Source organism: Copadichromis virginalis, linkage group LG8, assembly GCF_057382275.1.
Source record: "Copadichromis virginalis isolate Kocher_CV1m ecotype Utaka linkage group LG8, C_Virginalis_male_GT1.1, whole genome shotgun sequence".
Classification (NCBI taxonomy): domain Eukaryota; kingdom Metazoa; phylum Chordata; class Actinopteri; order Cichliformes; family Cichlidae; genus Copadichromis; species Copadichromis virginalis.
In genome coordinates this window covers 13094105-13116717 of record NC_140625.1, presented here as the reverse complement: position 1 = coordinate 13116717, position 22613 = coordinate 13094105, and the positions used below count along the sequence as shown (strand labels likewise).

The 22613-nt window shown below is 41.0% G+C and overlaps 2 protein-coding genes across 10 annotated transcripts; one reads left to right on the top strand and one right to left on the bottom strand.

Annotated features, from left to right (window-relative positions):
- Positions 1–506: 506 nt before the first annotated feature.
- Positions 507–12736, bottom strand: dcun1d3 (defective in cullin neddylation 1 domain containing 3). Of its 3 annotated transcripts, none has more exons than XM_085465875.1 (5): positions 12671–12736; positions 11553–11615; positions 6103–6153; positions 5446–5992; positions 507–2265 (listed from the first exon to the last, which is right to left on the bottom strand). In XM_085465875.1, exons 4-5 carry the CDS (start codon positions 5880–5882, stop codon positions 1722–1724), a joined length of 981 nt encoding a protein of 326 aa, XP_085322001.1. In that variant the 5' UTR covers positions 5883–5992; positions 6103–6153; positions 11553–11615; positions 12671–12736; the 3' UTR covers positions 507–1721. The 3 variants fall into 3 exon arrangements, with proteins under 3 accessions (XP_085322001.1, XP_085322002.1, XP_085322003.1); XM_085465876.1 differs by lacking the exon at positions 12671–12736 and adding an exon at positions 12431–12551; XM_085465877.1 differs by lacking the exon at positions 11553–11615 and having other exon boundaries at positions 12671–12733.
- On the top strand, positions 12141–16410 carry lyrm1 (LYR motif containing 1). 7 transcript variants are annotated; one of them, XM_085465878.1, is made up of 7 exons: positions 13031–13094; positions 13362–13453; positions 13578–13629; positions 14981–15152; positions 15251–15311; positions 15883–15914; positions 15996–16410. In XM_085465878.1, the coding sequence occupies exons 3-7, from the start codon at positions 13616–13618 to the stop codon at positions 16107–16109; spliced, it is 393 nt and encodes a 130-aa protein (XP_085322004.1). In that variant the 5' UTR covers positions 13031–13094; positions 13362–13453; positions 13578–13615; the 3' UTR covers positions 16110–16410. The 7 variants fall into 7 exon arrangements, with proteins under 7 accessions (XP_085322009.1, XP_085322010.1, XP_085322004.1 ...); XM_085465879.1 differs by having other exon boundaries at positions 13362–13487; XM_085465880.1 differs by lacking the exon at positions 13578–13629.
- The last annotated feature ends 6203 nt before the right edge of the window (positions 16411–22613 follow it).

Genomic DNA, 22613 nt, shown 5'->3' with positions numbered 1-22613 from the left:
AACCGGTCTGCTCTCTACCTACTGCTCCGACAAGCCTCCACAAAGCCTCCTACTGCCCAGCCACACTCCATCTGACTGAAAGGGTGTTAAAGCACTGCCTATGACACCAACAGAGCAACACAGCAGAAATCTACATAAAGGTAAAATCACTGAAGAGAAATGAGACAAATTTTCAAGGTCAAAAATTCAACACTGCTTTTATTTATTATAAATCAATACATTTTATATAAAAAAGGAAAAGGGAAGAGGAGGGGTGGGGTGGGGGAGTTAAAATAAAACCATTGTAGCTGTAAACCAGACAAATCAGGTTATGGTCACCCTCTTACACTGAACCTCCATCGGAGACTCTTGATTAACCAGTCTAATTAACACTCACTCATGGCAAAAAAAAAAAAGAAACCTCTAAGCTATAGATAAAATTAATTAACATTTTTGAAGAGGGTTTCGATGTGGTTGACATCAATCTCTCTGCAAAGCGTTCCCAAGTATAGCATCTTAGCATGCCATAGGTTTTTGTGCAATTTATTACAACCATCACCAGCAGCAATCAACTTTATTTGTGAAGTGTGCACATATTCTATTTTTGTTTAGCAGTTCAAGACTGTGAAGCTTCAAACTCCCAAAAGTAAACAATATACAATAAAGCTTCATGTCGCGCCCAGTGTAATGATCCTGAATATAACGCAGGCTTAGGCATCTTCTGACCAGAAATGACCAAGACCTTGCTTTAATAGATTTGTTGAGATACAGGTTTCCTTATATTGGAAAAAAAGGCAACATCATTGTGTTGTATATGACATTTTCTGCTTCTTGAAAATAGGTGGACAACAAAATGGTAGAGAACGGAGTACAGCAGCAGCTTACACAAGCTAAGCTGATCACTGCACTGTAAGCACTCAAAAAAAAAACAACAACACTCAACACAGATGAGAAGTTGTATCTGTAACCATGGAAAGCAACTTGGATTTAAAACTAATTGAAACTTAAGTTTGTATCATTTTTTAAAAAAATGAAATGCCCTTGTTACAGAATTGTAATCCATTACTATTAGTTGAGTAATTGCAGGCAGACAGTTGTGAAGGCAATTCAAGTGGAACCAATTCAAATTTCACAGCACTGCAAGATAAAAACATACAATGCAACTATATTAATCCAATTTCACTGACTCCTACCCTTATGGTAAATCTTGTGTGTGGTAGTAAATTATCTGTGGACATGCTGCCCGATTTTCCCTTCGTCTTTATTATTATTATTGTTATTATTATTATCATTATTATAATAACAACCATTTCCTTGTACAAGATGAGTGGTACTAACAGGTCGAAATCCACTTTCTGTAATTGTAGGGGGGAACCTCGTGTGTTGCCCTTTGAAACAGAGCTTTAAAAAGAGCTAATTTTGCTGGATTGTGGTAGGTAGTTGTATGTTAAAATGGACTTCTTGTCCAATTACTAAAAACCAAACAAAACCCAAATATGGGAGGACAGAAGAATAAAACAATAACTTAAATAGAAGTGCATTAAACACAACAGTTCTTGGAGCCCTTTGAAAAACCAAAAAACAGGGTTGGAAAAGCAGAAACCCCACCCCAACAGAAAAAGGGGAGCAAAATGAACAGCTGTTATGGTAATACTAATATTCATCCATTGATTCACAGATGTATAGTTCACTCATATAGGTTGTATCCTTCCCTCCTTTACAAATATTCTTTTGTTTTCTGGTCAGTGGCCCCCCCACGTCTGTGAGCCGCGGCTTCCCTCTGTTTCAAGTCTATCTGAGGTGGGAGAGCAGTCTGTCTCAGTACACCTCCCCTCTTCCTCCTTTGCTGTTAGTGCCTGCTCCTCCTCTTTTTTCCTGCGCTCCAGCTCCCACTCTACAAACGTATCAAAGAGGCTGGGCCAAGCCTCGTCCTCGCTGTAGTTGCTCAGGTCGGGCCCAATCGCCTGGGTGAAGTTGAGGAACATGTTCCACGTGTCCCTTGAGATGCCCCGAATACCCGAGGGGTTCTCTGAAAGGAAGTCCAGCCAGCGCTCTAGGATCGGAGGTGTGTCCTGCGTGAAAACCAGCCGCCATAGGGCAATGGCAATTTCGCGCTGCAGCGAGCGCTGCCCCTCCTCGGCGTCCAGGCCAAACTGGAAGGTGAAGCGGTACAGGTCTTTGAAGTTCTCCTCACCCTGGGCCTCCAGCAACATGCAGGGGAACCGTGAACAGATGCCTTCGAGGCTGTCTGCTTGGATAGCCTTGCATCCTTCGACAAACTCCTTCCTGGTGATGCAAACACGAGAAGCGTGGACATCAGAATCACAATCACAATTTCCAGTCAAGATAAGCACCAGAAAAAAATCCATTTACTTTTCCATAGAGCCATATGAGCACAAGTAGACTGAATTAAGACCTAAATCTGCAGAAAATGTACAACAAAACATTGTGAAGACATGTCAGGCAATCACCAGGCTTTATCTTTAACACTACAAACATCAGTGACAAATCCCTGTACTATTTAAGAACACATTATCAAATTTATAGAAAACTTCATTCTTTCATTGCAGCTTTGAATAATATTACAGTCATTTCATGCTGAAAGCACTGACCCAGGCAGATATACCTCCTTTGACCTCTACAACAGTGCAGGCTTTTTTAAAACTCAAATGTAATATAAAGAGCATCAGTAAGCATCAGATCACAAAGAAACATGTTGGGTACCAGAGTCTGGTACTGTCCAAAGCCTCTCAATAGAAAAGTGCTGAGTTCAAAATCTGGACGGACTAACGACCATGCCAATAGGCAGCTCTATTCAACTGCAGACGATCTACTTCCCGTGTGTCCCTTGAGGACCAGCTTGAGACTTATACTTTTGAGAATGAGCACATAACAGGAATAAATGATCGTCACCTTTAAAGAGCTGACTTGTTAAGGGAGAAAGTCAAATTGAGATTTAGTGAGAGAAGACGGGACTTAGTCTGTCACATTTAGTTGAGATAAGGAGATCGTTATTAATCAAATATGTAAAATTCTACTCTGTCATATGTTGTTATAGCTGTAATTCTGTATTCTTTGACTTGTTATAGTATTTCTAAGCTGTTTTTATATATGTAAAAGGGTTAATAGGGACATATGCTAGGTATTAGGGGTGCAAAATATAGTGGTTAACAGCATGTGACAATCTTTGCCTAAAACATGTTATTTAAATAGCTTAAATAGGGGAACAGTATTAAATTCTCAACACATAAGCACATGCAGTTAAGAACCTTTTGACTTCCCCAAGGAAAATGCATAAAAAGTAACCAAGTGTGATCATAACTAGTCATTTTATCTTCCCATTTTTATTAACCCAGATGTTTATCATGCCCCAGATTTAATTCTTTAATGGTTATCACACCAGCCTTAAGAACACAGAGCCTGATCGTAGGTCATGTGAAGACTGTTCATCAGTTTGTCTTTATGACATGCAGCTTCCTGGAGATGAGTCAGTCTACTTACTAGTCTGCCAGCAGCTTGATGGCACACATTTAGATTGCGCTTTAGTCTTACTTACCACTTGAAGTGCTTTAAACCACAAGTCACATTCAACCTGTCATCCATACACTGATTTATCTTATACTGCACATCCACTGCTATTTTATAATCACCAATTAAGCTAATGTGTGTGTGGGTCTGTGGGAGGAAACCCACACAGGCACAGGGAGAACGTGCAACTCCAGCAAATAGTGTTACACAGTACAGACGTGGAAATCTGTGTCAGGAGACTTGGACTGTCTCCCTTATTAGCCAGCATTAGGGACGAGCAATCATCTGTGTTTTGATACCATCATATTGTCATTAAAGGCGACTGCCAAATGGTGAGCTAATAGCAGCGGGTGGCAGCAAGCTTTCTCATCACTCATGCCGATGACTGGACGTCAGTATAACGAATCTCCAAGCTCAGTGGACAGCTCAGTGATGCGCAATGTGTTTGCCTGCAACAATTTGGTTCGCCCTCACGCCTTTCATGGCTCACAGTAGTTGCAGGAGCCATACGGAGAATGGAGATTTGTCAGAATACACAAGGAACTCGTCAACTTTCGAGACAGAAAAGAGAGAACAAATGGGCTGCTTTAAATTAAGGAGAAGAGTTACATGAAATAGAAAAATAATCTGTGTTTTCACCTTTAACTCTTGACTCTAAATCTAATCTCCTATCAAGCATAGCACCAACAGCACTAATGCAGTAGAGTATCTGTAAAAAGCTACCTACTCAAGAAGCAAAGTGATCTTTTCTATAACGACTGCCTCACGCATGCTGTTTGCAAATCTGTGTTAGGAGGGTTTAAACGTTTGCCCAGGCTGTGAGTGGTTATTGCACCAATCCCTACATTGTTTTGAATGTAAACATAGCAAGGAGAGGGAAGGTTGCCAGCGCTCTGTGCTACTGCTATTGGGAGTTCACAATGGTACAACTTTTAAAAAAAAGAAAGAAAGAAAAAACTGCCTCTGTGGCTCACTGGCAATCACTGAATCAACCCAAGAAGAAACAATTCAGCTATCTGAAGGGCATATCTATTCACCAAGAACAAACAGAAAAATCCATGAAAAGAAAGAACACTGGAGAAACATCAGCTGTCTGATCTAATCAATGACAACTTCTAAGATACTACTTTAAGAAAAGAAAAAAAACTTTATCACATTCCCTTATCATTCCCTCTGAAGCGCAACCCACTCTATATGTCCACATGATGAGATTATATTATATTATATTGACAGCAGCCGACGATGACGTAGTTGCTGCTACAACTAGAAGTAGCCAGCAGCCAACACTGTACTGTACCCTGCTGCAGTGATGGAAACTGCTGGCTGTCTGAGAACAGTTTTAATGTTTTTTTAAATGGATAACAAGTTTGGAAGTATTAATCACACAGACTGAATGTGTTACTGTAAACAAATCCCACAGTAATCAAACTGTATATAATAGACAATCAATAATACAGCGATTGTCCTCATTCCAGAGGGATCCCGCCTAACTTAATCACATGTTTCTGACAATGTGCTACAGAGAAGAAAAGGACTGGTTTCATGGAGGAACATTTCTTGGGAAATTTCATTTGAGACTTTAAAAGGAAAATTATTTTTCCCCCTTTTTGACCTTTATTTGCTTGACTTACAATGAAGAAAGATGTGAAACATGGTGAGACTAACTAACAGGAATGAGCTGTGACAAATGAATCTGACTTTTTAAAAATGTGGACTCGGGCAATCTTGTTTTAATGAGCATTTTCATCATCTAACACCTGTCAGACAAACAAATAAGTGCAACAGCTATGTGCTGTGGTACATCGGACAAAGATACATACTTATCAGTATCATTATAATCACACAGAAGTAATAACTGTGTAGTGGTCATGCTAGTTTATCCTGATTGACAAACATGGATAATGACAACACGCCCTGTTCTCAAAAACTCCACCTTACCTTGTAAACTTGCACATGGTTGCTGCTTGAAACTTCCAGGCAAGAACCAGGACACGAAACTCAGCCGGGTCAACGCACAGGTCATTACAAAACCTCTCCATGCCCTCTTCCAAGATGGTATCTTCCTGTTCATCTTTGTAACAGCAGAACAGCTCCTCAATGCGCTTGACCGACAGCCCATCTCCATCCAGAAGCTCATCCTTGCGTGTGTCCCCTGCAGTGATGATGGGCGTCTCCACTGTGACCTCTAAAGGTTTGGTGCCATTTGACAGCTCATTGGTGGCTTTGCTACACTGGGTGCCAGGATCCTCTTTGTGGCTCCCGACACCACCAGCGCTGCCACCTTTCTTGTGAGACTTTCCTCCGCTTTCCTTGTCTCCACTCTTGCTGCCGAGCGAGGATGTCGGATTCTTACACTTGGTGACACACTGGCCCATGTCTTCCTCCCGGTCCCTCGTCTGTCTTTCCTCCTCGCCTTCAGTCCCCGTCTGAACCACCTAGACGCCTCTTCTCTGGCCTCACAAGACGTCTCAACATACCCTCAAGCCTGAGGGGGAAGAACATTTATTAAGAATAAAAAGTTACACCCAGCGACTCTCAAAAAAAATGTTAAAATGTGGATATTAGTACAGAGGAACACAGAAAATGTCAAGCTACCTCTGCTAAATCTACCACGATCCAAGTCTTCAATGGGAAGATTTAAAAACCCTGAAAAACAAAGCAAAACAAAAATAATCTATAGGCATTAATTCAATGCTTAAACATTGTTCGGGTTACCATAGAAACCTTGTCAAAAGTAGTACAAGAGGAGTATCACCCTTAACCACAGAAGCCTACCGGTGGGTTGTGTGTTAAGTCAGAAGACCTATATAACTCTTATATGACGGCTGTAGGAGCTTTTCTTGGTATTACCATAGAGTTAGTTATAGGTAATTAAAATAGGAATACAATTGTATAAATATTGTGATACAAATAACTGCATTTATAGGTCATCCTCTGTGCCGTGTTCACATAAACGTGTGTGTGTGGGGGGGGTTCTCTTTGAACAGAGGAAGTTTTACCTCCTTTTATACTAAGCAGTAGATTATTGCACAATATTGCTTCTTCATTCTCTACTAGCAATAATGAAAGCAGATGAAAAATAAAAACACTGACAACACCAAACATGGACCAAGAATACAGGGCTACTATGGTTATCCATGTCTTTTTTAGGATTTTACAGCAACATATGTTAATTACACTGGCTCTATGTAGTTAGGATTTTTTTATACTAATATTTTGCATCTTGCAAGTTAGCATACAGTATGGAACGCCAGGACTGCCATAATGAATTAATTAAATACACCATTAAATAATTAATTAAATGTGGCAATAATTAATTAAAATTGGAATTAATTAATTAAATAAATAGTTATGACACATGTAATTAATTAATTATTGACACATTTAATTAATTATTTATGTATTTCACATTTTAATTAATTATTGACACATTTAATTAATTAATTATTGACACATTTAATTATTTATGTATTTCACATTTTAATTAATTATTGACACATTTAATTAATTATTGACACATTTAATTAATTATTTAATGATATATTTATTTATTTCATTTTGGCAGTCCTGACGCCTGGCTCTCGTCATGAAATAATTTTATCTGTCAGCCTCACCCATCAAACTCAGGGGGCGGGGTTAACGCTGCCCATGCAGCTTCTCTAACATTTGATTGGTTGCCGTGCAAAGTAAGTCAAAACAGGTCGATCCTAGATAATCGATTGCTTGTGTAGACTTGGGGCAGCCAGTTATCCCAGAATGCAGATCAAATCACAGGCCGTTTTTCTGTCACCAGCTACACTTTTAACAGTGTTTTAGCCGCGAATGTCGGTATGTCTGGTCAGGTTGTCAACATAGAACATGTTTGCAAAAGTGCTCAGATGTTTTCAGAGATTTCACTAGCTCTGCTAACAGTTAGCATGCAGAGCGCACCGAGGGGGTACATTAACCGGTTTGTTTACATATTCCACTCTCCGTGTTCCACATGTTGCATTCGCAGATTCTCATTTTCACCGAACGATCGTCTCTTTCCGCCTGGTCTTGTGTCTCTGTGCTTCTGTAACATAAAGAACGAGCTGACATTTTTCTCACGAAACCAGCGATCAGCTCAGCAGACCCTCAGTTTACCTGCATGCATCCTCCTCCTCATCTGTCAGCTGTTTAACACCTGCTGCTAATTCAAGAAACACGCCTAGTTACCTGGTGATAGTCACAGTTTAACTGCACAAGATAAGTAAATATAGTATTTTCCCCGAGCGCAGAGCTGCTGGAGCTCGTTTCCTTACAGAGCACTTTATAGGCGAACAGCTTCATCAGCGGCTGATGTCCAATCACCGGCACACAGCTTTCAAACCTCAGCTGAGTTTTAGCTCTCAGTGGTTAAACGCTGGACTTCATTCACTCAGGTTCTGTCTGTCGGGTCACGTTTACTTCGCTGTTTTATTTACAACTGAGCAAATCGGTTTGGCTGAGGTTAAAGTTACGTTTCATAACTGCATAGTTTCACAGACGTTTAATGGTTCACTGGCACATGTGTTAGACTGAACTATCATCTAAATATCATCTGTTTTTTAATAGTTATTCAACTGTATTCTAAGCACCAGCTGTCTGTTAAATGTGATTTTTTTTCTCTCTCTGTTGGCAGAGGTATAAAAATGCGCAGGAAAATCTGACGTGCATGGCAAACTTCAGCGACGATATTTAGGGAGGAATAAACACACATCAAACATAAATGAACCATTTGCCTGTCTCCATAATTGAGAGCATTTTCTCTTCTTATGTCAACACTCTCTCTCTCTCTTTTTTTTTTTTTTTTTTTTTTTTTTTTTTGCTTTTTCGGTCATGTTATGTTTACCTGTCAAAGGCTTGTTACAAACTATGAAACACATCGTGCAGACTTCTGGATGTTAGAAGAAAACGAATACTGCTCATGAATGAGACTAAAGGCAGGAAGGTGTCCTTTAAAACTAAACATGTTAATAGGACCTCCCTGTTTATATCATAGTTTATGATATAGCACGTGTATTTCAGTAATAGCCTGCTGAGGCCACTATACGTGCTGGCCTCATATCAAATGTGAAGGCAGACTGAGTCTATGTTTGACGTTTTTTATATCTAATCTTCCTTTTCAAACATTTAAACAGCAGCGAGTCTGCAGCTGAGGGAATACAAATTCAAATTGTCGGAACAGGTTTGCTCGTTTCTTGGATTCATTTGGTGATTTATTAAATGTATAACTGTGTGGTGGGGCGTGGTCTGCGGTGCCGTGCAGGGAGGGCGGACGCACCTGCACGGCATCCTTAATCACGCCCGCCTAGTTAAAAACACGGGGACTGAGGGGTTTGGGGGTGTTGTGGTGTGGTGAGATGTAAATAAAGATGACTCTGAACGTTGCTCCGTGGTCCCGCCGTGTCTTATTCACGCCACATTGGTGCCGAAACCCAGGAGGCAGCACGGCGGGTCCATATCGGAGCCAGGGAATGGAGGAGCTGGCCCAGAGGGTGGCCGAAATGGCGGCCGCCCAGCGGGAGCAGGCGGCGGAGGTGCGTCGCCAGCAGGAAGAGCTGCAGGACCAGTCCGAGCGGCACCTGGAAAGGATTGGGGAGCTGGCGGCGCTGCTCTGGGCCTGGGCGCCACCCCCACAGGTGTGTCCCGAGGACAGTGAAGCGGTGGAGGAGCCGCGTGAGGCACCTCAGCAGCCGGAGGTGGCAGACGAGGCGCGCGGGGATCTGCGCCTGCCGGAGGAGGGGGAACAGCCAGGTGAAGGGCTGCTCCTGCCGGGAGTGGTGGATGAGCCGCTCCAACCGGAGGCGGCAGACGAGGTGCGCGAGGGTCTGCGCCGGTTGGAGAAAGAGGAGCTGCACGAGGGGCTGCTCGAGCCGGGAGTGGCGGCGGAGGGAGCAGTAGTGACGGAGGAGTCGCGCTATGGGCTGCTCCAGCAGGGAGCGACAGCGGTGACGGAGGGGCCGCGCAAGGAGCTGGAGGTCCCAGTGCCAGGGGAGCTTGCTCGAGTGGAACTGGCGAGCGAGGCGGGCGCCACGCTTGAGATCGCCGTGCTCGCCAGAACGGCCTCACCACCACCAGAGGCCTGTACACGCCACACCTCTGCCCAGCCACCTGTGAGCTGGGGCTCACGCTTGTGCCGGCCGCGCCGGGTGCACCTGTCACGTGTCCGACTTCCGAACCAGCTTTGCCTGCGCCGCTGGATTCGCGGGCGGCCGCCTGAACTCGCACCTCCCCGTCGCTTGGCCGGGGCCTGGGGGTGCCAGCTGTCCGGGCTGATTCCCTCTCCCACTGGCGGTGGGGGAGTAGGTTCGGCCGGATGGCTCCCCGGCCTCAATCGGGCGATGGGGGTATGTGGTGGGGCGTGGTCTGCGGTGCCGTGCAGGGAGGGCGGACGCACCTGCACGGCATCCTTAATCACGCCCGCCTAGTTAAAAACACGGGGACTGAGGGGTTTGGGGGTGTTGTGGTGTGGTGAGATGTAAATAAAGATGACTCTGAACGTTGCTCCGTGGTCCCGCCGTGTCTTATTCACGCCACAAACTGTTATTCTAATCTGCTGCTGAGTCTCTTACACTTTTCTTTATGCTGTATATTTTCACGTCTCTGGAATAGTTGGCAGTTAGATAGTCAGCTGGGAAACTTTGTGTTAACTCATGGAGCTGAGGATATCGTGGATATGCTGACCTCGCTGCGTGGTGTACAGAGCGAGGTCAGCATGATTAATATTCACAATAAAAATATTAGCCGAACATCATGAAGTCTGTATGTGTTTCATAGTGTCGAACAACCTTTGTACAGTTAAAGCCAGCAGTTACTACATGACGGAAACACCAACGTTATCTCTTTTATGTGTTTATACACAGGTCACGCTGATTACTGAACAAAAACCCAAAGATCAGATGTTAAACAGATTTATTTGCTCTCTCTCCTCCTTAAACATGTTAGTTATAATTCAGAATTGGCGACTGAAACACGTAGGACACATAAGAACATCAGGAAATAAAACACCGATAAATATAACCTCAGTAAAAGAAGTCAGCGGGGGTTACTACAGCTGTGTACCGGGGCCTGCGCTTTGTCGGTGGGATTGCTTGCGAGGCGAGCGGGTCTATCCCACGCTTTGCCGTGAGACTGGGACGACATCTCCGAAATCATCGAAACACTTTTCTAAAGAGGCTGTATCTTGACAAACCGACCAGACACATGAAGATTAAACCACTACATTCTCGGCTAAAAAAATATTAAAACGGTATTTGGTAACACACAAACAGGGTTTTTCAAAGCTCAGTTCTGTTAGCTTCCACATGCCGGTTGTGTGCTAGAAACAATGGCCACCAGGCCAAAGCAATGGTTTTGACTCGATCAGCGTTAACCCCGCCCCCTGAGTTTGATGGGTGAGGCTGACAGATAAAATTATTTCATGATGAGAGCCAGGCGTCAGGACTGCCAAAATGAAATAAATAAATATATCATTAAATAATTAATTAAATGTGTCAATAATTAATTAAATGTGTCAATAATAAATTAAAATGTGAAATACATAAATAATTAATTAAATATGTCAATAATTAATTAATTAAATGTGTCAATAATTAATTAAAACGTGAAATACATAAATAATTAATTAAATGTGTCAATAATTAATTAATTACATATATCATAACTATTTATTTAATTAATTAATTCCAATTTTAATTAATTATTGCCACATTTAATTAATTATTTAATGGTGTATTTAATTAATTCATTATGGCAGTCCTGGCGTTCCATATACAGGACTTTCTAGGTTTTCTAAAGGACTAATAAGTAAAATGTGGCAAAAACACAAAAGGCATACAAGATTATGAGATACTGACCAAGTTGCAACTGAACTGGAGTTTACATTAATCAAACTAAAGCTTGCTTTGTAAACTGCTTTCTCTACCTACCCATTTAACTTAAAAAATGTTTCTTTGATGAATGCATGTTAATGAAATTAATCAGTCAGACGGAAAAACATGAGGTGATCATGTGTCTGATAACTAATAAAATAGCTGACTTACAATCCTTCAGATGGCATTGTCTTTCTACTGAGCTCCATCATTGTGACCTTGCCATCCACAATGCTGAAAAGACACATTATCTTGTCATCATAAGCAGAAAGTGATAGCTCATCATTTCCAAACCTGCAGGTCTATTTTGGTCAACATGCTATTAATATGTAATTTGAGAACTTGCAAAGAGTTTGCCTTATTTCAGGATTTTTCATTTACTTGTTTATAACTGCAAATAAGTTAGCTATGTTGCATACTGTGAACTGTGAAAAGCTGAGCTTTGACACCGTTGGCTTTAAGGAACTACATCTCAAAAGGGCCGCAATATTCCAGTTTGTGATGTAAAAGCCACAACTTCAGGAAACTTCTCAAACCAACCTTTCGCAGTGATCACTGACCTAACAGTGATATGACCCTTGACTTCATATTTAATGCATGGATTCAAAATCAAGGCAAAAAGCCAGTCCTGATCAATACATGGGGCATGTAGGGGAAAATCTCTCTCACGTCTGCTGTGGCCAAGTTCACCTAACTAAGCTCAGATGGCCGTCTGAATTTATATTTATTAAATTTTGTTTATTTGGCTACATATAATCCGCAATAAGCTGGCACTGGAGTTAGTAAACACTAAGCAGCCTAGTGACCTATACAGCTGCTGTCATGTCTATACAGTTTAACCAGATTATTAGCTCGTCCCGAGGTGAACTGGAATACGACTGTGTTACATATGCAACACTGTTATATCGATATATCCTCAGCGGCCCTTTACCAACATCTACAATAATATCATTTCAATCAAGTTAACGTTTGTTGGGAGGGTGAGTATAACAACACAAGTACAACACTCAAAAATATAGTGTAAACCGCCATTAAATAATCACCCGCACCTCGGACTTTTAACTATTACACACAAATTCAGATGGCAGTCGTTGTTAAGCTGCTATTGAGCCACATTAGATCACCGCACCGGGCCATTTAACAGCTCCATCCCAACTGCCCGGCCCTGGCGACGTCGTCATAGCTAGCTAGCATCAGCTCGATTAACTAAAAGTTAGCTCTCGGCTATGCTAGGTATTTTTCGATTAAGACATCAAGAAATAATAAAATTATCACCGTAAAAAACTTACCTTTAGGGGAAAACACATTCGGTCGAGTGTGGATGTACATCACTTTGTGAATAGCTGAAGAAATTTAGTAGTTAAAGAAGTTAGCCAAAAAATACGAACTGAAGCAAACTCGTCGCGTTAACTCAGATTGCTAGCTAACTAGCTAGCAGCTGATCACAAAAAAAAACTTCCACATCAATGTTGAATTCTGTTCCACGCTTAGAAAATAAGCAAGTAACAAGCTAGCAACTAGCTTTAGAGTCCATCTTCAGTTGTGTTCGCTGTTAGGTGTGAGTTAAAACGCCAGCTCGGACTAAATCACCCAATTTCTTTGTGCTTCCCCCTTTTAGTCATTGAGTGGAGCTACATTATGGACATTTTCCTGCATCACTTCCTCCCTGCCTACAAGCACCCAACAGCTGATCCTCGCGTCTGCGACGCTAACGTACATCCTTTTATTTTAACCAATTGATGGAAGTATTCATATGACAAGGAAAAAGTCGATGTTTTGTAGATCACAGTAATATCCAAAATGAAAAATGACTCAAAAACCCCACTGTAAATTAATTACAATCGCTCATACACATTGAACTGTAGAGGTGTTTATATTAATTTCTGCCTTATTTCTACTTTTTATCCACTAACAAGTGAAAACAAATACAACTTTGACTAAAAGTATATGAACTCTTTTATGTTTGTGTTTATTATTTAGCTTCTTCCCGATTAGTCATGAGTAAGCGTCATCATTAGGCGACTGTCCTAGCAAGCGGCTGGTAAATTAGCCTCTTCTTCAGATACAGACGGGTATGTCAATTCTTCGTTTGTGGTGTTAATTAAAGTAAGATTCGCGACAATTCGAATTCAAGTTGTTAATGTGACAGGCAGTAACATTGCCTTTAATTTAATGTCCCTGTCTTTGTACGTTTAGGTCAGTCACAATAAGGGCTAGCTTCAAGGTTGCAATTGATGCTAAAACATCAGTGAGTACAAATAACGAGAATGGTTTTATTTAATATACAACGTAATTCAGTCTGCGCGCATACTAGAACATACAGTTAATACCTCTCCGTCAGTCATGTAACAGTTTGTTTAATATCTCAGTGTTGATTTTAGTGGCATCTAGCGTTGAATATGGCTAATATATTTAACTATAATTTAAAAATCTAAAACTACAGTACTGTGCAAGTCTTTTCTTTATATTTTGCAAGGAAAATTGAAAATCATTTATATAATAGAAATATAGTATATAAGGCTAAACCGAGTTTTGCAGGCCTTGAAGGTCAATATTTGATATGACCGCCTTTATTCTTCAACAAAACAACATCCTGAAGTCAGCTTTCTTGCCATTTTATTAAGTAGTCTCCAGGAATAGTTCTCCAGGCGTCTTGAAAGACATTCAAATCTCTTTTGTTTTGTTTTTTATTTTCTGTTCACCACACTGTTTCAGTCATGTTGAGGTCCATGCTCCGGAGGCCAATCCATAGCATTTCACAGAGAGCTGTAGACACTCACTGTCATTGTTCTCTACTGACCTCCTTTGTACATACATAGAGTAACAATGATTTGTAAATGAATTTGCAAATTTGGATTCCTCTCCATTAAGCTCTGTTGCCACTGATTTTTCAGTCCAGTTCTTGTGTAATTTGGCATACCCCAGGCTTCTTGAGACCATTTTTAATGTGGCTTCAGTGAACAGTTGATGGATCGACTAATGGGCCAGATGCATCTCTCAGGTCCTCTGTCTGGTCTTTCCTGGATTTTTTTCCCAATTTCTTAAGGACGTGACATTCAGGTACTGTTCACCTGCTCTAGATAGTTTGTAAGGGATATTTTCATCCTACGCCAATTTAGTTTCCTCAATATTTTTTTAAGGACCCTTTGGACACCATGGAGAACTATGCCAAGTTTTCAGCTAATCGCTTTTTGGGAATCACCTTGTTAATGCAAAGATGCTGTGTTATCTTTGACATTATTATTGGATTAAACTGAAGACTTTTGCACAGTACTGGAAAGATGTTCATATATTCATTTACTAATTGCTTGCTTAGCATGCACATTATTGTTATGTTTCTCATTATAACGCACTTCATGTCTTAATTGTGCAGTAAAGCTCTTAATTAAAGTCCTAGTAGTTAAAGAAAAGAGCAATAAATAATGTCACATCTAGCTAACTAACCACCAGTGGTATAATCGAGTAATAAAGGCTGCAAGTATAGAGCATCCATCCATCTTCAGCTTATCTAATTCAGGGGCACGATGTGGGGGACGGAACACAAACAGATAATGCAGTAAAAACTTTATTTTGCAGGTATCTTTTGTTTTTTTCCTCAGATTCGGAGCCCCGATGACTGCCTCCACCCGTACCACTGTGCTGTCACTGTACATGCGTGTTTTTCGCATTGCCCGAACCTGGCAAGCACAGAGTGGTGTTGCAAGTGACACGGAGACAGAGAGGAAGTACATACTGCAGGAGGCCCGCAATCTGTTCAGACGGAACCAAAAGGTGTGAACGACACTCTGCTCTCTAATATGCTTTTTTTTTTTAAAGAGAAAATGGCTTTATGGCATCTTTAAGACTTTGTGTGTTGTTTTGTTTTTCAGCTCACAGAACAAGAATCAATAAGAAAGTGTATAGAGGAATGTGAAGCAAGGATAGAAATCGGTAAGAATGGAGAAAAGCAGCAAGTTGTTGTTTTTTATGTAGTGAGCATGTCAAAAGGCCACAATAGTAGCAACACCATTTTTTGATTTTCATGTGTCTCAGGGAAATATACTGATAATATGTAACCTTTCTAATTCAGTTGTATCAGTGATTTTGGGATGTCTTCAGCCTGAAAGCATGCAGAATGGTGTTGTTGACTGAATGTACTGAAACATCTGACGTGCACAGACATTCTGAAAGGGTTAACAATAATCCAGTGCCGCGTTTACACAACTCTTACACATCACACACTGAGTCTTTGTCAGTTGAAAGGTTTTCAGCATGTCAAGCGTGAGTAAGCAGCAAAGCTGACCTGATGACCTGAATGATTTGGATTAAAAAAAATCGTGGTTGAAACTGCAGAGAAAAAATAACAATACAAGCCTGCGGTAACAGCATGAGAAAAGTGCTATGTTGTGCTCTTACATACTTACCCAAACAATGATTTTTCTTGGCTTTTATTTTGTAATTTGTTTATAGTTTGATGTAACGTTGTCACTGACACGTTGTTATTTTTAAAAAAATTTTAAAGGTCTTCATTACAGAAACCCATATCCAAGAGCTGTAAGTAATTACACTTTATTAGACCATAATGGGTGAAAATTTTTGGGGGGATTTTATTTGCATACTCTGTGTGTGTTGCAGACGTATCTACCACCCATGGGACTGGCAACTCAGAAGGGCAGGAAGCTACGAGCACAACAGCGCCTGAGGAAACAGGCCAAACCAATTTACTTACAGTCGCATGATGAGACCTGATGCTCGACATCCCCGATCTTTGTCAAGAGTTCAAGTTACCAAGGAGAGAAAACTAGAGAGCTGTTGCAGTCGAGATGCTGCAAGCACTCAATGATGCAGGAACGCACGTCATTCAGGATAAAGCCACTTTTCATTGTATTTTCTTTTTCAAAACACAACCACGAGTTGTAACTGTAGGTGAAGAGTGTCAGATTCCTTTCAGCTCAGGGAAGCTCCCACTGTACCACTTTCTAATATCATACAAGTTTGTATATTTTATTTATTGTTGAGTTCATTTGATTAATAAAATTGTCTCAATGTGGAGGATTTCCAGACTCTTTTAAACTCACTGTCAGAAATCATGAAATTCACTAAATATTCTCTAATAAGCAATTTTGTTAGGACCATATATTTTTTTAGCTTTTAATTTAGTTAATGAAAAATTAAACAAAAGGTGATTAAAGCACTTGTCAGATTGTACTTTCACAAGCATTGTATCCCCTATCTCTGTTTCCTTATGGCAGTACAGGATCAATTGATACATCGGTCTCTATTTCTCTAGAATTTTAGAGCTTTGTTGTGGTTCAGTATGGTTTCCTCTGACCCAGTTTGTGCAGCTGTATCTCAAATCTCGTAAAAAACCCAGAATGCTATGAGAGCAGTTTGCTTTGATATGTTTTATTTACCTCGAGCCCCCCATAATAATGACACAGAGAATACAGAGAAAGAACAGCTCGGGGCGTGCATCGCTTTCAGTTCCATTTGGGGATAACTCGCATATGGGCGATCGTGGCTCAAGAGTTGGGAGTTGCCGGTTTGAGCCCCAGCTTGGACAGTCTCGGTCATTGTGTCCTTGGGCAAGACACTTCACCCGTTGCCTACTGGTGGTGGTCAGAGGGCCTGGTGGCGCCAGTGTCCGGCAGCCTCGCCTCTGTCAGTGCGCCCCAGGGTGGCTGTGGCTACAATGTAGCTTACCATCACCAGTGTGTGAATGTGTGTGTGAATGGGTGGATGACAGGTTGTGTAAAGCGCTTTGGGGTCCTTAGGGACTAGAAAAGCGCTATATAAATACAGGCCATTTACCATTTACCATATTGATTATAGTGGCAACGACCTGCAGGTGGGGTCAGTGATCCATGTCTAATATGACTCGTGTTATTGTTGACTGAATACTGAGTCATTTTTCAGCACAGGCTAAAGAGCATTCGCTCTCCCTGTAAAATGATCACAAATATTCTGCTTTCTTTAAAAGTTTACTTGCTCTGATCACTGAACACCTCTCATTCACGGACAGCAGGTATTATGCATAGTGACCCATGTGCAATTTATAAAATACACTAAATGCACAATAAAGGATGAAATTGTGATTTGAATTAATAAACCAAGAAAGCCAATTAACTTTACAGCAAACAATCAGTGTTTTTATCAATAAGAGGAAACTTGTTCATCTTTAAAAGGGAAAATATTTCTGTGTTATGGTGGTGTGAAAAAGTGTTTGCCTCCTTCCTGATTTCCTATTTTTTGAATGCTTGTCACATGTAAATGATTTTAGATCATCATAGATAACAAGTAAACAAAATGCAGTTTGTAAATGAAGTTGTTTATTATTAAAAGGGAAAAATATCCATACCCACATGGCCCTGTGTGAAAAAGGGATTGCCCCCTTAACCTAATAACTGGTTGGGCCCCCCTTAGCAGCAACAACTGCAATCAGGCATTTGCAATAACTGACAATGAGTCTTTTACAGCGCTGTGGAGGAATTTTGGCCCATTCATCTTTGCAGAATTGTAATTCAGACACACTGGAGGGTTTTCGAGCATGAACCGCCTTTTTAAGGTCATGCCACAGTATCGCAATCAGATTCAGGTCAGGACTTTGACTAGGCCACTCCAAAGGCTTCATTTTGTTTTTCTTCAGCTATTCAGAGGTGGGCTTGATGGTGTGTTTTGTATCATCATCCTGCTGCAGAACCCAGATGCCCTTCAGCCTGAGGTCACAAACAGATGACCAGACATTCACCTTCAAGATGTTTTGATAGACAGAAGAATTCCAGGTTCAGAGGCAGCAAAACAGCCCCAGACGTTCACACTACCACCACACTTTACTATTGGTATGACATTCCTTTTCTGAAATGCTGTGTTAGTTTTATGCCACATGTAACGGGACTCAAACCTTCCAAAAAGTTCTGCTTTTGTGTTGCTTTTTTTGAGATCTCTTAAGTTTGTCAGAAAGGTTTTATTTAGGTGATTTCTTAATTCAGCAGGTCTGGCAGTAATCAGGTGGCAGTGAAACCGAACTCAACTTTGCAAAATATGTAGTTAATCACAGTTAACCAATGTTTTTACAAGGTGGAGTCAATCCCATTTTCACACAGGGCCATGGAAGTTTTGATTTTTTCTCCTCCTTAACAATGAACACATTTATTTAGAAACTGCATTTTGTGTTTAGTTGTGTTATTTTTGTCTAATATTTAAATTTCTTTGATGATGTAAAACATTTAAGTGTAACGAGCATATAAAAATAGGAAATCAGGAAGGAGGCAAACACTTTTTCACACCACTGTAAATATAGGGTCATTAAGTTCTATGACTGATGAGCCTCTACAGTAACTTGGTACACTTCAGTGTGCTGGCTGGAGCCCAAAAGTACTTGAAAAGCCCTCTGTAGCTGATCTATTCTGTGGGGACCAGAGTACATTTTTATGTTTTGCCCCACTTTCCTGAAGGAAGTGTAAGAAAAAAAAATCAAAAAATGTAGATCAGCAAACATGCCCTCTGGTAATCTCAGTGGGGCATGCACTTACAGTTCAGTATTTTTCTCTGGTGATACCGTGCTGTGTGACTTTGAGCTGTATCATATTTTATCAGGTCCTTTTCAGTCACCCTGTGGACTGGGTCACCTTGACTATAAAATGCCTGTTCTCTTTTAAGACAGTTAGAGGTCATTCTGCTTATCCTCTAGTGTCACATTAGCCCGCATGCAGCCACAGGATGGAGCTCAGTGAACACCAAATTAAGGGAAGTGTGCAAGTGCTTTTGGGTGACGTCAGTTGAGCGGCTGACACATGAGGGTACAACCTCAGGCTGTGGCGTTGGCGTATTTAGAAGTGAACAGAGCCCTTGTAGGTTTAAATAGCTTTGGTTCAAACATAGAGGTACATAGCCCTGTCCCCAAACCCTTGGGGAAAGAAAAAGAGTGGGTTTCAGTCACATGGACCCAGTTTGTGACGCACGCGGAAAATAAGGTTTGTAAAGGAAACCTCAAGGGAGATCGCCTGTAAAGTAATCTCTTAAATAATGGGGGTCAGACAAGGAGACAGTGGTAAGATGAGCCTGTAACAACATCACAATTAACTAAACAAGGCTCTCTACAAAAAGTCAAACCTGCCAATAAGTGTGGGCGTTAAAATGTGATCATGATTGTGTGGATGACTGATGGGTGATTTAGGAAACAACAGAAGTGAATTAAAGCGAACCATATTCAAATGAAGAAATTGTAAATATTTCAAGCTCATTACATACAATATTTTTTGAAACCACGAGAAAGGGCGCACCGAGATGACTCTCCCCCCTTAACAAATTTAATAGAAGAGACACTGTGCAAAGTGAAATTAAACTCCAAACTAGGAAAGCACTGAAACTGATCTCTTTATCCACCAGGGGTCAGCCACACTTAATCCTTAATTCTTGTGCAGCTCAGCGAGTTCATTCATAAGAAATGTGACCTAGCTTTACCTGATTTAGTGGACCACAGTCAAGGTACAAGTGCCAGAATTGTTCAGGTAACACAAACTCTGTGATCTTTATACAAAAATCACAAATAAAACATTTCACAAGAACCTGCAAACAGATGCTCTCTGATGAGGAATTCATTACCACTTCAGACTGAAATAAGACTGATGCATTTGTTTAATTTGTGGCATTATTGCTTCTTTTTTCAAACAGTGTTACCTGAGTGACAAAGTACTGTCCCTGTAATCCTTTTCTGCATGGCTTTATCAGTCTCTCACATAATTGGGATGTAATTTTGGCCCACTCGTCTTTACAATATTGCTTCAGTTCATTGAGGTTTGGGAACTTTAATTCATACACAGCTGTCTTAACTGGAGGTCTGGACTTTGGCTGCTCCATTACAACACCTTGATTCTTTTCGTTTTCAGCCATTCAGCTGTACGTTTGCTGCTGTGATTGCATCACAGACCCAGATGTATGACCCGGATTTGGCCAAGCTTTAGCTGCCGGACAGATGGCCTCACATTTGATTCTGGAATATTTTGGTATACAGAGGATTTCATGGTCAACTCGATGACAGCAAGGTGCTGTTGCTGCAAAACAAGCTCAAATAATTAGCTCTCCACTACCGTGCGGACATTTAGTGGGAGGTGTTTTGTGCCGATGTGCTATTTTTAGACTTTGCCTTTGACTTAGACTCCCCCCCCCCCATGGGGATCCTTAGAGTTTCATTTTATCTAATGAGTAGACTTTATGTAGACAAACAGTTACTTTCAGGGTGCTGAGAACTTTTTCTCAGGGGCATTTTTTCACTTTCCCACTAGTTACTACAGACAATCAATAAGCATTCTCATGAGGGTCTAAAACAACACCAGCTAACTATCAGGCACTAAAACAGGGAAGGAATAGAACTGAATGTAAACCATAAGCAAGTAAATTAAGTGATAATGCCGTAGAGTATCTACAGACTGGTTTTCAGCAAAAATGTTAACTCAGAAATAAACATTGTAACCAACATAAGAAAACCTTCAACCTAAAAATCCCAAACCTGTTGTACGACCCATTTTAGCAGTGATACTAAAAAGTGGAACAAAGAAAAAAAGTGGTTCTTATTAAAGGTTGTCTGGTGTAAATATAGATATTTAGAGATTCACCTGAGAACGGTGTCATTGCTTCAGTACCAGAAGAATACATGAGCTCCAGAAAGAGGCAAGTGATCTATCACAGAACCCCTTTCAGCCCTTCAGTCGGCGTGCATTATTTAGGGGTTTCAGAGAGACCCTGGGGGAAATATGGTGCGAGAAACAGTGGGAGCAGGAAAAGGGGAAATGATAGGGTAAAGAATAATGCAGGAGGTGGAGATCTAATGTTGTATTTAAGGGCCTACGATAAAGGTAATTAGATGCTTGTAAATGGGGAAATCTATCTCCTCGTCTTACTTTGTTAACCTGTCTTGATGCTCTGGTGCGGATCACATTATCTGCCGTCCCGACAACACTTGAACCGTCATTAAATAAATATCAAGCTTGTTTTCACTTTACAAACGTAGTCAAAACACACGAGTTAAGGTGAATTCAGCTGCGCCACTTTAATGGCAGGTCATCTCTTCTGAGGTTTATAAGGAGAGACACTACTGAGCTTAACATGCTGACTTACTGAGCGCTATTTAACTGACTTCTTTTATATAACGCTTCAGCATTTGCTGCTCAGCTGCAACTGCTTTTGTCGCTTTTGTCGCGGTGGTCTCTGAATCAAAAAGTAGATTTGCGGATGTCGTTGTGCATTTGATTTGATTTAAGTCATTCTGCGCATCACAAATGTGCAGCTTGATAAACCTACAGAGACTGTGTGATGCTTTCATGTCATGGGTTTCTCTTCCTCAATAATATTCTACACTCTGTTTATCAAATATTAGAAATGATAAGACAACATCTACATACTTATACCCATATGTATGGTGCAGAGAGTTCAGTAGTTTATGGCTAAATTAAAGTAATTTCCTCAAAGTTTTACATATGCACGCCACGTCTTATGGCTTTTTTTTTTGCATGTAATCATTATTAGCTTCCATTTGAAACATTAACAATGGAGAACTTTCTGCAGATAATGAGATCTTAGCTTTGTCACGGCATATCAAAGTGTTTTAAAATGTATCATTAAAGTCATCTTTGAATTTAACAGACAGTGTGGGGGGAAAAAAGCCCGAGGTAAACCTTCAATGAAGACCATTTATCAGTGAGAGGTGTCAGTCTGGTACAGACTTGGCATTTTCATTTAACGTCTTACAGAGCGACACAATATGTACAATAAAGAGATGAGATGTTCTGTCATGACGAAGCACTTAATTGGCTTTTCATGTTGTCACAGACTTTTGTCTCATTTCCAGCTCTCTTGCTCACTCCCGTCCCACTCGCTCTTTGTGTTTCTCTTGGCTTTTGTTTGGACGATACGTTTCATATTGTCTCTGCTCATTGGGTAGCTACTTTGCGATCAGAGGAGGCGGAATGAGGTGTGTGTGGGTTGACTCGAGTAGTGTAGTGAGTATTGCTGAATGCCTGCAGCGCGGCGAGTGCAGACGATGCTCGTTTAGACCATCTATGAGCACGCCTTGAGAAGGGTGTGTGAGGGGAATGCGACTGCAAGTAAAGGTGGAAATAGGGGTGAGTGGGTGATGATTGGATATTGAAGAAATTGGTGAATATAAACACCTCATATATTGTGGCAGAACATCTCATCATGGATGAGCTAAGTGCACTGAGGACCACTGCTTGCTGAGGGCCATGATTGTGTCCA